This window comes from Stegodyphus dumicola, chromosome 3 (assembly GCF_044657685.1).
Source record: "Stegodyphus dumicola isolate Sdum_Otavi_A_Nest chromosome 3, ASM4465768v1".
NCBI lineage: Eukaryota > Metazoa > Arthropoda > Arachnida > Araneae > Eresidae > Stegodyphus > Stegodyphus dumicola.
Window position 1 is genome coordinate 272,016,561 of NC_140770.1, and position 16,490 is coordinate 272,033,050.

Genomic DNA, 16,490 nt, shown 5'->3' on the forward strand with positions numbered 1-16,490 from the left:
AAAATGTAATAAAGTAGAATTTGTTTTTTTTATTGAATATTTTCATATGTTAGGTTTAAAATGTGGTTTTGCAAATGAATGTAATGAATTATCTCATATTCATTTAACGCTTCATTTGATTATTTCAGAAATCAGTTATAAGCATTTTGAAATTACATTCTACTGGTTTATAGAATATTTATCTCATGCATCAATTATGTATGTATAAAAATTCATGGATGCTTATTAATTAACTGCTCATTAAATGAGTGATTACAGAGTAAACCAACCTTCTACTCATTCATATGTTGCCTCAAGCTGTTTTGAGAATGATGTTAGTTTATCCTAATTTAGCCACTTTACTCTTCGCGCTCAAACGACTCGTTGATTTGAAAAAATATCGCGATGAATCAGCAACAAGACACACTCCTTGGATTTAAATGTGGCAAAGTCTATTACCTCCAAGAGAAACTCGTCGTTTTGTGATTTCTAGCCTTCAGAATGGGGTGAAAATGAAAAGAGATTTATGGCCTAACTGGTCATGCTTTCCCCAGAGCAAGTTGTATCAAGATCATGCAAATCAAAGTTCACTTAAAAAGACGGGCAATAAGAATCACTTCAAACCCACCTTTCAGACGACGTTGCAATGGGAACTATTGCATTGAAATGCTTGAAAGCATGCCTGTAGGAGATTGTTTTACATAATTTTTAGGTAAGAGCCTAGGAAATACAAAAATATTTTTTTCTCCTTCTTAGAGTGAATTTCTTCAGTACTGTTGAGTGGTAGGTAGTTTCAAGTGATTTTGCACAGACTTTTAAATTAGGTATTCACAACTGGTGACAGGGAAGAGAATAATTTCTATCATACACTGAGACCAAATGCATGGGCGAAAGGTTTCTAATCATTATCTCTTTGAAATATATAATTCATTATTTACAGATAATGTTTCTGTTAAAATTCAAATATATCTTCCTTCTGTTGAAGTGAAAGTATATAAATCTACACCTTAGAAAATATTGTGGCATGCCTTTTCTTATACTGATGTTATGTGATGATGTAATCTTAATACTATGCAGCTTGATGAATTACAACTTGCCAATTGTTTTAACCCTTAGCGCTCCGCACGTTTTTGTACCACTGCCTACCAGCAACTCCGGCACATTTTCGCAGCGGAATGCAGCATCCAGAATATCTGCACAAATTTCTTTCTTGTAAATATTTTACCAAAGAAAGGCATGTGACTATTCTTCTTAACTGACCAATAATCCTGCATATTCGCCAGGGGTATCGTACCCATATTGATAACAACTCCAATAAAAGCCCAAAACGCATCCTCTTCCACCGCACGCCACGTTTCCAAATGGCGATACACTAAAATGTATTCTATCCGCAATATATAATTCTTCCGTGACATCGTGCCATTCATCTAAGTCTTCCGGCGACTCTTCGCTTTCACTTTCAATAACTACCATCCGTCGTCTCTTTGGTAGTATAATTTCGGAACCACTACTTGAAGTTTCAGAATTAGAATCAACATTGTCTTCCGCAATATCTTCTAACAATGAAAAATCAAACGCATCTTCACTATCACTGAATTCCATATTCTCCTCACAATAATTATTTTTATCCATGTTTCTAACCATAAAATAGGTCAAATAATGTTTCAATCGTAACAATAGCGAGACTGAGCCCGTTTTAACTACAGATAACAACTGCCAACGCCGACGATTCCGTAAGATCTTAAGCCTAATCATGCTAAAAACATTGGGCTTCGCAGCCTAGCCTACGAAGTTACGGAACAAATGACGGACGACTCCGTAGCGGAACCAACGGAGTGCTAAGGGTTAATAAGTGACTGGCTAGGAAATATAAATGATTAAAGGAGATATTTAACTATTGCCATCCTTAAGATTTGTAAAGCTAAGTTTAACTGCTGCTGTCAAGTTTGTGAATTTCTCTAATCTATAAAATCCATGGAAATCCTAGATTTCTTTCTGGATGCCTAGATATTTTTTATGCTGCATTCTGACGCATTTTAACCCTAGCAGAAACTTCAAAGAATGTGAAAATACTTTTGCCTATGAGGATCATGAAACATGAAGAACATTCTTTTTTATTCAGTCAAAGCTTGGATATGGAACAATTTCTGTACCTTTTCAGCTCTAAGTGAATTTTAGCTCTGTACGCCTCTGCTTGCAGTTATACTACACTGGTTATCATAAATTAAGGAAAAATCACAAAAATCAGGATTACTGAAAACGTTGCATGTATAATTTAAGGAAACTTACCCACAATATACAGCACATAGTAAGGTATCAAATAACATAAAAAGAAATTACCAAAGAAATATGGTAGTATAGAGACTAGCACATGTATAAAATGAACAAATGTAAGGTGTCAGTTTGCTATAGGAAAAGTACCTTCAATATGGAATATGATCGCCTCTAGAAGCACATACAGCGATGTGTGATGCTTTCAATTATGCGGTCTATCAGTTCCATAGGAAGCGAGAGCCATTGCTCTTGCAAAGTAGTTGCAAGCGCAGCAGACTGAGAGCAGTCTAGACGTCTCCCTAAAGCATCCCAAACGTGCTCGATAGGATTCAAGTCCGGGGATTGAGCTAGCCACTCCATGCGCATAATTGTTTCCTGTTGAAGATAATCGTCTGCGATGCGAGCCCTGTGTGGTCTTGCGTTGTCGTCCTGTAACAGGAAAGCATCACCTATTGCCCCTGCATATGGGCGCACATAAGCATCAAGGACATCTCTATAAATATGGGCATTCACGGTTCCCCTTGGAAAGACATCGAGGTCTGTGCATCCACCCAAAGAGATGCCACCCCAAACACAGACACTGCCCCTTCCGTATGCATCTCTTTCACGGATGTTTGACGGATGATAACGGGTTCTAGGTTCTCTCCATATCAAATAACGCCTACTATTGCTTTTTAGACTAAACCTGAACTCATCAGTAAAGCGAACAGCCATCCATTGATCAAGCGTCCAGTGGACATGTTGTCGTGCTCACTGAAAACGGTCCCTCCTATGGCGTTACGTGAGCGGTACACAAATGGCTGGTCGCCTCGCATACAGACCGCCTTCTTGAAGCCTTCTACGCACAGTTGACGTTGACACCAACCTTTAGGTGGCTGCAGCAAGGGAGGATCTAAGTAGAGTCGGAGTAGCGGTTCTATTCCTGCGTGCACATAATGTCAAATATCGGTCATCGGCGCTCGCCGTAGCAGTTAGCCGTTCTTGGCTGAACCTTCTAGATGCCGAATCAGTGGTTTGAATTGCCTCCAAAGTCTATGAACCACAGAAGGACTCACATTCAGCCATCTGGCCGTTTCTGTTTGACTTTGTCCTGCCTCTAGTCTCCCTATGGCTCTCCTCGCAGTTTCTGCAGGCAAATGATGCCTGGAGGTCATTGTTACGAATTGGCTATCTCAGATTTCTGATGTCACAGTGAAATATGTGGGCTTGTTCTCAAACATGGACTTTTATGTTCCTCGCAGATGACGTATTCCGAAAGCAGCGCCACTAATTTGCATATCGCAGTTTTACTCAGTTAGTCTTACTTGGCAACATATTGAAATTTTACACGGTTTGGCTTATTTTTGAGGGAGTTATCGCTATTTTTGTGATTTTCCCTTAATTTATGAAAACCAATGTATCATAAGTTTTACAGAAATCATATTTAATTAGGTGATGTCAAACATTTTTTTACTTAATTAACCTATATTATCTCTAACTCTATGGCCAGTGTTGACTGCAAGGTGATATTACGAGATTCTTTCTGGCTTCTCGTTTTTCCCCTCTTAAATTGTGACAGATTCACATGATATGCCATGTTCTGATACGTGAAAGCCATCACATGACTGCTACGAACAAAATGCATGTAAGTGGTCTGTTGGAATGTGATTGAAAGTAAGCTTATAGTTCTTCTATTTCGTATGTGAGTGTAAAACAGAGTAATAATAGCTGGAAGTTTATTCATTTTTATGTATCAAAAAGTCAACTGTTTTCTTTTTCACTGTATTTTGACAAAAATGTGCTCATAAATGATTTATCTTGCAGCTCATATACCTCCAGTTCCAAAAGAAGGTTCCTGTCTAAATGGTGTTGTAAGTGTGGAAGACCTGAGCAGATTTAATGTGCCTCAGCCAGAATTTGTATCTTCAAATGGGGTTGATCTAGACATTGAATGTGATCCTTCAAATATTACCAGTTATGGAGTATATAATATTACATGCATTGCTTTGAATCCACAATCGAGAGCCTCTTCTTCCTGTATTTTTCAGCTTGATGTACAAAATCCAAATGAAGAGACTGAGTTGGATAGAGAAGGTAAAAAATAACTTTCTAAACACCGAGTATGATCGTGTGATATAATTCAATATTTCTTTGGAATTTAAATGCAATAATGCATCATTCTATATCCTAAACAATACTATGAAAATTCGGTTTTTCTTATATTTTTAAATAGTTATTACATTTTTAATAATTTAATTTTCATTACTCAAGGGAATTAAAAATTGACTTTTGAGTATATTGTTGTTCTAAATGAATCATTCATTTGATTAAAAAATTTTGCTTTTGTCATTCTGTTTCGTAATTTTTTTCCATTCATATTAACTAATTAATGGTAATGTCAAAATGTATAACGGAAACATCTGATGCTCACTGCTATTATAATAAGAAAATAACTTGAGCAATCCATAAAAATTATCATTACTTATACAAATAAATAAATAAAGACATTTGTTTGATATATGAAAAGATTAAGAATTTTTGGACATGAAAATTCATTGATAATCTTGAGATAAATTTAACAGAATTACTTCAAATATAGTCTCTTTGATGCCAAGCTAAAGAAACCTTGGAAGTTTTTGTACTAAAATCAGAGTTTATCTGTTATTATAAAACATCCTCAGTAGTTTTTGAGAATTTGCTACTACGGAAGTGTGAATAGTATACATTGTGTAAAGCATGCAAGTTTCTATTAAAGCAGAACCCCAATAGCAGCCGAGCGGTAAAGTCGCTGAACACTGGTAGTTCAGTCCGAGATTCGAATTTCGCGAACGGGCTGGCTGCATGGGCACTTTCATGGTTTTCACCATGTGCACTGTGTATACCAGCCATTTTCCCTTAGAAAGTCCTCCACAAAGGGATCCCTTACCTTAGGCAGATAGCCCTCGAGGCGTTGTCATAATCACGTAAACCAAACCAATTAAAGTAGGAACTATGTTTTTTATATCGAATTTTGTGCAATGTAATTGTGTTTGTAATAATACAGGATTTTGTAAAATTTTTGAAAGCTTTGGATAACAGAAAGTAACACTGTATATGTCCTCCCTAGAACTTCTAGAACTCTTATAGTAAAAAAAGGCTGTTTCCATAAGGGATATTTATTTTTTATATATTAAAAATTACGTATTTTTCAAGTTAGTTTTAAGCTTTCATTAAAATATTGTATCATTTATATAGCTTGAAAAGTGGGTCTTCACACAAAGGTTTAAAAGACTAAAACCAAAGTTTACTGGTATACTTTAGTACCAGATTATGTGTAGATTTTAATTTAAACTCTATCGATTTCTAGAGGCATACAATTTTTGCTCCTGGCAAAGAGGGATCTGTACCTGTTAGCCGTCGAAATCGGTAGAGTTTTAGTTAAATTCTGCATCACCCGCAAGGATTTAAAGCTTAAAAAGAGTATATGGGAATGTAGAAAGCAACTTCATTGCGTGGTGGCTGCTTTTTACTGTTGGTGCCTGATTACACTTGCTATCATTAGCAAATGACATAATTTTATCTATTGGTTGGCATTGCATACCAAAATCAATAAGAAAAATACCCTTGATGACTACTACACTTTTAATCAATAATATGTCCCCATTAAATATTTCATAAAAACTTATATGGAAATAAGTTTAATTTATGGAATGTGAATGCTATTATTAGGTTTGATTTTCGGTTTCTAATAATTACAAAAATAATGGTCTTGACCGTAATTATAAATGACGTTTTATATGCAAAATGGATTGCAGAAAGTTGGGCCTTCTTTTGCAGAAAGACAAAGAGAAAGATAATGCTTCAGTGAGTAAAAGGATTATTATATAGGATTATTATGTATTATTATGAGGGATCGCTTCAAGTAGGGTCATAGAAGAGTCCTGTATAGTGTAACAAGTATTTATTAACAGTTTTAAGTTACACACGGACATTACATTTAACTTTATAAGAAAATTACAGAGCCAGAGTCTGGTACAACCTATCAAGTGGGACACTTGGCTTTTACTGAAGTACTTCTCTGGATACTCACCAGAGGGCAACCTTGTTGTCACAGTTAGTCCAACAGTTTATGTTAAAGAAATGGTTACATTATTATAATAATATTAATTATAATATTATAATTATTATATATTAATATTATTATAATTATTATTGTATTAACGAGTGCAATTATTTTACTTCTTTTGTGACTGAAATTGTCCTATGACACTTCAGAAGAAATAATAAAAGTTTATTTCTTCTATTACTTATTTTGTACATTAAGAAACTGTATTTTTTTAGAGTTTGTATATATAAGTAGTTACTTCATATATCATGCTTTGTAATAATATAAAGTCACCAATCATTAATTTGCGATAGTAATAATAAATGAAAAATTATCAAGAATTAATGAAATCTCCATATATTTTAGAAATAGGTTGTGTGGAACTCGGAATAGTCGAAAATGGAATTGTCCACTGCAATTCAACTGAATCTAAAATTCTACCTTTCAAAACATTATGTGAGATATCTTGTGACGAAGGATATGTTATACCTGCAAGTCAAACACACTTAACACCTGCAATTTGTGAAGAGAATGCTGAATGGAATGTTTCAAATGTTCCTCACTGTGTTAAAGGTATTCAAACAAATTTTACATTTATCCCTGATAAAAAAATGCTTCATTTCTCTTACAGTACCCCAATGTTTACTTTATTCAAACATGTACTGTTTCATCTGCATTGTAACTAGAATTTTGATTAATAATTTAAAATATGATACATTTCTTATTTAACTGATTAAATTTAAAAATTGTAACTGTGTAAATGTAAAAATGTAAATTGTGTAAATGTATTTGTAAAACATGATAAACTTTCTTATTAACTAAGTTATGAACAAATACTTCTTAAATTGATTTTTTTGATGAAAAAGTTTCTTACTTAAAAGATACTTTAATTATGCATAGGATGATAGATATTTTTTGTTTTATATGTGTTGTTTAAACATAATGTTTGAAAACGTGCAAATAATTAGAACTCCAAAAAATTGTTTGAGAAATAGCTGCAACAAGAGGGTGTATTAAGAACTGGTAAATACTTCTCTGATACTTTTGAAGGCAATATTTGCATACAGTTATTTAATTTTTTAATTCTATTTGAAGACGATTCAACTAAATGCATCTTGTTAGCTAAGTCTTTCGTCAAATAAGAAAAGAAACATTTCCAAGCAAAGCTTAAAATTAGGAGAAACAGAAACCTTTTGGAGGGAGGTAGATTTTTTGCAGATGGACTTTTTTGCCAAAATAAGGTTACTGTTTTGTTTAATTTTATTCATTGGTATGTTAAGAAGACTGCAGTGGCATTCTCAGTAGATCGTTAGTGGCACAGTTGGGAGGGCAGTGTGCCCCCAACTGTGGGCCGACCAATTTAGGCACGGCCTTTTATTTGTGTGAAACATTTTGTACAAATTTGTCAGGTGCAGGGCTTAATTTCTAAGAGTAGAAGTGCTGGAGCCCTATGGAAGAAGACCTTCAGTAAAGAGGAACAAGAATAAATAAATAAATAAAATGACTATTAAACTCATTAATAATTTTAAAATTAAATAGTTAATTATTATCAAATTAATTAATAGCTGTTTAATTAATGTTTATAAATTGTTATTTAATCAATAGTTATTATCGAATTAATTACAATTTAATTGATAATTATTAGATAATTAATTATTATTTATTGAAATAATTAAAGATTGAAGTAATTAAATAATTAAAATTAAATAAAATGTAAAGAGATAAATTGAAATTTTATACTCTATTTTTTAATTTTAAATTTAATAATATTATTAATTTATAATAATTTTATAATTTTATTGTTAAATTAAAATTTTCGAAATAAAATTTCTACCGAAATTGTTATTCAATTACATAAAAGAAGTGCCGCAGCCTTCTTATTCAGGGCTCCGGTGCGTTCCGGCTAGAATTATGATTTATTACAAAAACTAGGAAGCACCAGAGCCGAGATCCGATGGGCTCCGGCCCAATTTAAGCTCTGATCATAAGAAGGGGAGTTCTTTTATCGTCACAAAAATTAAATATATTTAAAGCATAGCTGATGAAAATTCCAGGGCGAAACAGAATGAGGGTATGAGTGGGTGGAAACAAAAAATAAGGGGAATCGTAGTGAGAGAGAACGTTCTCTTTGATCACGGCTCTCTGCTGATATAATTATAGACATCAAGCAGATGTACGTCAGGTGTAAGATGAGTCCTGAATCTGACTCCTAAGGTTGAATTTAAAGTTGCTGGTTACGCTTTCCGCCCCCCCAATTAGTGGATACTGAGGGAAGACGGTGTATAGGACGTGCTTGACCAGTTTATCTCAGTATTTCACTCTTATTGTACTCGCTGTCACTTAACGCACATTTAAGAATACAAATTTTCCTTTCTGGCAGGATAATTAACTGTACGCATCAATAACAATAGACTAGATACGACGACATGGCGAGAAATTTACGCGTTCCTAAACAAATTCCCCCAAATTTATTGCCTTTCTTAAAGAGAAAGGTTTCCGCATGTGAGTGAGGGCACTTTAATTGAAAGTTTCATGTTCTCATGAGTTCGTATTTCTAGGGAAATAGAGTATTGCAAAGTTTGATTATTGTTAAACTAAAACGCTAGGAATTCTAATTTTTCTCCATTTAAATTATGGTTCAGTTTTATAAAAAGAAGTACCGGAGCTCATCTTATTTAGAGCTTTAAAATTGAGAAGCACCGGAGCCGGGCACCAGTGGGCTCGGGCGCAATTTAAGCACTGGTTGGATCACTGAGGTGAAGAATAATTAAATTCTAAAATGTCATACAGAATTAAATTGAAAAGTAAAAGAACTTTGTTTTTAGTTAAAGTACTGAAAGCAATCGCCTTGTGATTACAACTATATGCGTTTATTATACATTTTTTTCTTACTTCGGGAAAATTTTTGAATGCAAACTACAAATAATAACGAAATTACGATAACGGTGATAATAATACCAAAGATGTTTTTTTTAAGAAAAAGGCATCTGAGAGTATTTTCTATTATTTCCAAAAAAAATCGAAACAGAAACATAGAAGGACAGTCCTTTTGAATTTTTCCGTTTATTCTATAATATAAATACAATCTCCAGAACAGGGATCTAAATATTGTGATACTAGTTTGAACTTTCCTCGCAATTGTTATAAGCGTTGGTAATTGTGAGAAACGTGTTCTAAATAAAGGAAGTATTCAAGAACTACAACGGTATATTTTGCATTTAAGAAATATCTATTCTCTACGTAATCAAGCAAACGAATAGACTTCTATAATGTCTTTGGTGGTTTTCTGAACAAGCAAACAAGCAAAAACATTTATGTCTCTACATGTCATTTTGATATTTTTATATTGTTATTGGTTTGTATATCAAAGGGGGCTGCAATTTCAAGAACCACCCCAGGTGGCAAACTCAGGCACCACTCTGGTGGTAAAATTTCTACCTGCACTATCGTTACGAGTTATTAATCAATTAACCTTCAGTTGTATAACTTAATATTATGCACAATATTTTATTACACTTCTGTGGGACTTTTTAATATAAATTATTTTAAACTGACGTGATATAATTAATAACTACATGATATAATTAATAAACTACACTGTTATTTAACCTATAGATTGAAACTGCATACCAACATATACGATGATTGATGTTGCGATGTACAAAGTTTGCTGAAGATTACTATTAATTTGCATGCCACTTCAAAGACTAAAGAGCTATTAATCTGTATTTATTTGCATAATTAAACGCAGTTGTTTATATTTCAATATTATAATCCTGTAATTAACGTGTTCCCACTACATTATTCCATGCGAAATTTCACACTGTTTAATTAAAAGCGGGGGGGGGGAAAGATCCAGCATAAATTTTTTTCACTCTTTAGTACACTTCACATGCATTTAATTAAGCACTCCACATGATTAAAGTAAAATAACACGCCGAACAAGTATTAATTTAGAAGTCAAATAACAAAAATCTATATTTGCAAATTTTCACAGGACTAGTTTGGATGCTGAGGCTGATGGTTCAGTAAAACCATCGAAACTAATCCTGTCAAAATTTGCAAATATAACGCTGATTTTTGTTGCTCTAATTCTAAATTAAAATTCCGCATGCTTTTAATTAAAAAGTGCTAAATAAAATTAAGCATTCTTTAACTAAAAGCATATGGAAGTAAAGTTGTAATGTTGAGTTTAGGTTCTTATAATATAAATTAATATAAATAATTAATGTAATATAAATAATCATAAAAAGAACGTTCTTATTAACTCAAACAGCATTAACCCTGAAGGGCTATTAATTCCGCTTTGGCATTTTGCACTGAAAGCTTCAAATGTCAGTTCACTTTTCAAATTGCTGCCACCAAATATTACAGCCCTGCATTATATTTAAAAAAATTAAATAATGAAGAATCTGCATAAATGTATATATGCTTCTCGCATTGTGATAAAACGACAGTACCTAGAGCCATTCAATTTTGAATAACGTACGTGTTCACTCGAAAATGGGCATCTGGAAGCCCAGATTTGGAATTTGTTTTATTATTTCATGTGTTGTAAACCTTTAACGAATTTTTGATTAACAAATTCGACGACTTCAAAGCGAGCAATAGCAAGACTGTACGGAAGGAAAAGTTTTTATCTCCAGCGCGCGAGGTTGTGTATCGAAATTCTAAAATTATTTTGTGATATTGCTGTTGAACAAAATCTTTTGATGCGGAAAACATGATATTTAATAAATAAAGGCAACCCACAAAACGTTAATAGCAAGATCAAGTGAAGGAGTGAAGCTTCATTTGGGAGGGGGGAGATATTCATTTGGATATTACTAAAATAATTATTTTAACTCTTGTTACTATTAAAAGAATACCTGTGAGACTTCAATAAGAGATCTAATTCTTTATTTAATCATTTTATCAAAGATATTTTAGTTCCTTTGAAACATATTTTGTGCATTAACCTTTTCATGGAGGTTGTGGCATGCATGTTTTTTGTGTTATCCTGGGGGGGGGTGTAAAATGAGGCTGAATCTATTATGGAGATTTAAAATTCACTAAATAGGGAACAGTAAATGATAAAAACCTGTTGATGTGCTTTTCTGTTGTTTGCTGACTAAATAACTGAATAAATGGCTATAATACTTAAAAAAAGTCTTTCTAGAATATGGGAAAGGTTTTTCATATTTAAAAAATGGTTTATAGTTTACAGTTTATATTACAAATTAAATTATTACCAAGCATGATGAATTATTCAAGTATTTAATTTATACATTATCTGACATTATCAGTGTTTCTTTAGTATACAATACTTTTATAGTAACATAATTTCTAAGATGCCAATTAATGAGTTACATTATTTTGCAATGGGTAACAATGGATAAAAATTTATCATTGTGTTTAATTATCTCTTTATTACTCTAGCAACAGGTTGTGTGGAACTGGGGATTGTTCAGAATGGAATAGTCCACTGCAATTCTACTGAACCTAAAATTCTGCCCCTTAAAACATTATGTGAAATATCCTGTGATGAAGGATACGTTATACCTGCAAGTCATAGGTACTTAACACCTGCAATTTGTGAAGAGGATGCTGAATGGAATGTTTCAAATATTCCTCATTGTGTTAAAGGTATTCAAATAGATATTTTATGCCTTTTGTAATAGTTATGCATTCTTTTAAAGTTTCTCAATGTTTAAAATCATTGAAATTTGTATGATTGAATTTACAGTGTAAAATAAATTATGACTAATGATTTAAGATACAATAAAAACGGCCTTTTCGTTAAAGTGAATTATAAGCAAATCCTTTCCAAATTGATTTCTATATAAAAGGTTTAAAATAATAAGTAGCATTTAAATTATGTACTATGTGATTATGTGTTACTTTTGTTACAAACTACATTTTGTTAAGAAAATAAGAAATAAGAAGTGACAGTAATACTATCAATGGTAAATTCTGCCCTGAGAGTTATCTTAACCAAATATTCTGTGCAACATAGTGTCAATTAAGTTAGATGTTACAATATCTGGAGATTTTGTCAAAATTTTGTGTCTGGTTAGCAGTGCTGTTAGTGTAGGTTACGTAAAATCTGCTGATTTTGTATCTGCTGTAAGATAAATGTTTTTTGTAGGTACAAGTAGAAAATCTTTTAAACATTTTTCATTCATACTGAATGAGGAAAAATCGGAAAATGCAGGTATTATACAAAATCAAAATAATAGTTATCGTAAAAACTTAAATTTAACAAATTTTACGTAGCAATTTTTCTAGCTTTTCTATTTCCAAATACATCTATTATATCATCATAATTTAATGGTTTGGGAATATTTTCTTCAGTTGCCATTATAGAAATATTAATCGTTCTTGTCCAACAGAAGAATATACGTTCACTTTCACAATATTCACTTTGCTAAATGAAGAGCAGGAAACTGTTGTATCAGGAATTATTAAGAAAATCCTCAATGTAATATGGATATGCATTGTGCAGTAATTTTTTTCAGTATTTAAAGAACATCCATATCGTTTGTTTTTAAATACTTCCACTGTTTGATATTTGAAATTCTCTACTTCACGCACTAATTCAGAAGTATCTAAATCAGTATTATATTTCAAAGCCAAGCCAGCTGCAAATTGTTTCAGGTGGATTAGTGGCAAAAATTTTAATGCTGGTCCACATAAAAAACTGAAATCTTTTGCAACCTCTTGTAAAGCTGTAAATGTAACATTAAGTTTCCTGAATATTAGATCTATATATAAAGGCATTTTTGTTGTGAATGGTGCTCATCTATCATTTAGCCATCACATCACCCCAGAACGCTGCCCATATTGCACCACAGGTTTAGACTGATATTTCACCTAAAAGAAGGAAAGGAAGAATACACACAAACTGGCAAGCTTTATATGGAATACAAATCTACAACCTGGAATTTGGACTAGCAGTCAGCTTGTGTTAATAAATATGCCATCCATAGCAGCAAAGAGGGTACGACGAAAAATAAACTAAAGACTTTGTTTTGCACCACGGTAACATGCCAACTGTGCATAATAAATTCTGCTGCTAGATTTTTTCTATTGTCACAAATTTTGTGCAAATATAGATAATTTTAGTGAAATGATATATGAAATTGTTGCATTACTCTGTATAACGTAACATTCAGATCTAAAGAGACGATGCTGTGCCGGAAAAACAAGAATTCGTGAGTAAGTCCGTTTAACACTGAGTAAATGGTTATCTCGCTAACTGGATGAGATATCGCCAAGTTGGCGATGGTTTTTGGCAACTAAATTTGCGAGAAATCGCCAAAAGTCGCCAAACTTGGCCACATTTGGGTCCGGTCCATGTATTACCGTAATAGGTATTGTAATTGAATAACTTGTAAGATTCCAACCTGGGGTACTTTTCAAGTTACGATTAAAATTGAGGAACCTTAAGAACTGATAAGCGAGTAGTCGCTTGAAATCGTGAGACAGAGAATAAAACGGGATAAGGGTTAAATTAACCTTTATTATTCCAAATAATGTTTAACAGATGACTCCTTTCTTGGAGTTTTACAATAAAGCTTCCACTCGAGCTTGAACTCAGGAAACTAAGAACTAAAACTTGACTAAAATAAAAAAAGTATAGCCGAAGCTATCAAGATTTTTACATATTTGTCCCCTTAATTCTAATTAACGTCGAAGCTATCAAGGGCCCAAAGTACGGTCGAGCGTAATAATAGCTTAAGAGAGAGAGTAGCCTGAAAAGGCGAACGTGCGCTAGTCAGAATCTCTGGCTCTCTCACGAAGTCAGTAGAACTTCACAGTTAAATACTTCTCCTCATAGGCATTCAAACGCGATTCTGAAAATACGTTCTGGCCGAAAGTTGTAAGCTGAAATTCAGGCAGATAGGAAAGTAACTTTTAATTAAAAATTAACTGTTAGAAAAATTAACATAAACCTTACAAACTATAAAAGATTTCATATGCAACTGTAACCTTCTTCGACTCTCATGTATCTTTCAATAATTTCAAGAAGCAGAAAGTACTAAAAATATCTCGGCGGCCGGTTGGCCGGTTGTTAATTATTGTTCAGCGTGAGTTCGGAGTACTGAGATATCTCCGGGTAAGCTTCGTTCTTTAGATGCTCTTTGAATTGCGTTGTGTTTAACGTTCTTACTAGCTTGAAGTGTAACTTCTAATTGCATTGTGTGGTACTGTGAAAAGTTCTACGACTATTTTTGTGGAAAGTTCCTCTGGACTCTGAAGTGTTTCTTTTGATAAAAATAATTTTTATCAACATATCTGACGTGTGAGCACCCAATCTATTATGAACCTACATGCGTGCAACACTATTCTTTGTCCATCCCGTTTTCTGAGACATATTCCTGTTAATGAATTTCTTTTGAGAAGATGTTGTTTTGTAGAGTCATTAGAATTTTTTGAAGCAGGAGACATGAAAAATGAGAAATGCCTTCGCCAAGACTCGGTCCACGGATCTCTCGAATACGCGACGAGTGTGCTGACCACTACACCACGAGGGCATGCTAAGTAAGCTTTAGAAATACCTTTTATATTCTAGGGGGCGAATGGGTATTAGAAGACCCAATCGCCAAGTCCTGGTGTGGATAATTATCACCCACCACCTTTATTATTTCAGGCGCCACTGTAGAGTCATTAGGATTTTTTTTAAACAGGAGTCATGAAAAATGAGCAATGCCCTCGCCGGGACTCGAACAACGGACCTCTCGAATACGCACCGAATGTTCCGACCACTACACCACGAATGCATGCTAAGAAGGCGGGAGAAATACCTTATGGTTTTACGTAATATCTAAATGTAATATACCTATGTAAAAATTGATTACTTACTTTTAAGTTTTATTGGCTATTTGATTATTCCCGAGCAGTGCTACAGCAATCTACTTTAGAAGGGATGATTTCATAGAGGACTGATAAAGGGAACTGGCCGGTATTCTTGTTACATATGAGAAAAATTATATAGTCAGCAGTTTTCTTACTCAGCGTCAGATACTTTAACCCATATTATTCCGTTATATACAAAACCTTGGTCTTCTGCATATAAATTTATTTTTGTGATGTTTCTAGTGAAATATGGAGGTCAATTCACAATACTTTTGCTACTTTCAACATACATATTTTGAAGGTTAAGAATGTTAATTATACTTTAATTATTAATTTAATAATTTTGCTGTTTTCCTATCAGTAAATAGTTTACTTAAAACGTTATATATTTTATATGCTTTAAGACATTTATGGGCACATGTTCTATTGCTGTTCATGTTTGTCCCAAAAATGTCCCTGTCATAAAATGCCAGTATCTTTTGTTTTTGATATTTTAAATCTAGTGTTTTCTTATTAGATGCAAAAATTTAATAGAATAGTTATTGGGATTTCACAAACATTTAAAACGTTTTACCAAATGGGTAGCAAAAGCTGTATTCTGTTTGATTTGACGAAGTATGATTATGCATGTAACCTGAACATTTTATTTTTAAGCTGAATCACCCATCTTGTACTCGGGATGTAAAGACCAAGTTATTCAGCTAACACAGCTGTCCGCTGTGGACTTTCATTTACCGGAATATAATACTGTCAGAGGAACACCAACCAACATGGCATGCGCACCAGAAAAATTAACTTCTTATGGATTACATAAAGTCTCATGCACTGCGAAAGATGACGAACTTGAAACCTATGCATCATGTTCTTTCGGTGTCACTGTTCTAAAAAACAATGAGGAGGACATAATTAGTACAACTAATATTCCCGATGATGTTACTACTACTCAAATAACCACGACTGAAAAATGTAAGTATGTAATATGTATCTGAATGTCAACAAATGCTATGTTAGAAAATCTTTAATTATTAATTTAATCAAAATTATGTTTGTCTCTAGATAAAATAGGGAATTCATTGATACGTAGCAGGTTACTAGTATACATGAAATAAATTGAGATAGGATATACACCAGACTTTCCAGGTAATTGGATTGCTAAATCTTTGCGTATTGAAAAATCTTAATTAGACTGTTAAATCTTTGCGCATTGAAAAATCTTAGATTGCTAAATCTTTGTGTATTGAAAAATCTTAATTAGATTTGCAAATCTTTGCGTATTGAAAAATCGTAATTAGATTGTTAAGTCTTTGCGTACTGAAAAATCTGCCTAACTGTATAG

At 33.2% G+C, this 16,490-nt stretch overlaps 1 protein-coding gene across 2 annotated transcripts in view; it reads left to right on the forward strand.

The window, feature by feature from the left end:
• The window catches only part of LOC118181714 (uncharacterized), a 307,120-nt gene that overhangs the window by 281,992 nt on the left and 8,638 nt on the right, over positions 1-16,490 (forward strand). For both annotated transcript variants that reach the window (XM_085814145.1, XM_085814146.1), the window contains exons 15-18: positions 4,057-4,326; positions 6,683-6,889; positions 11,735-11,941; positions 15,809-16,120. In XM_085814145.1, coding sequence (XP_085670271.1) covers positions 4,057-4,326; positions 6,683-6,889; positions 11,735-11,941; positions 15,809-16,120 — 996 coding nt within the window. The remainder of the gene's footprint in view (positions 1-4,056; positions 4,327-6,682; positions 6,890-11,734; positions 11,942-15,808; positions 16,121-16,490) is intronic.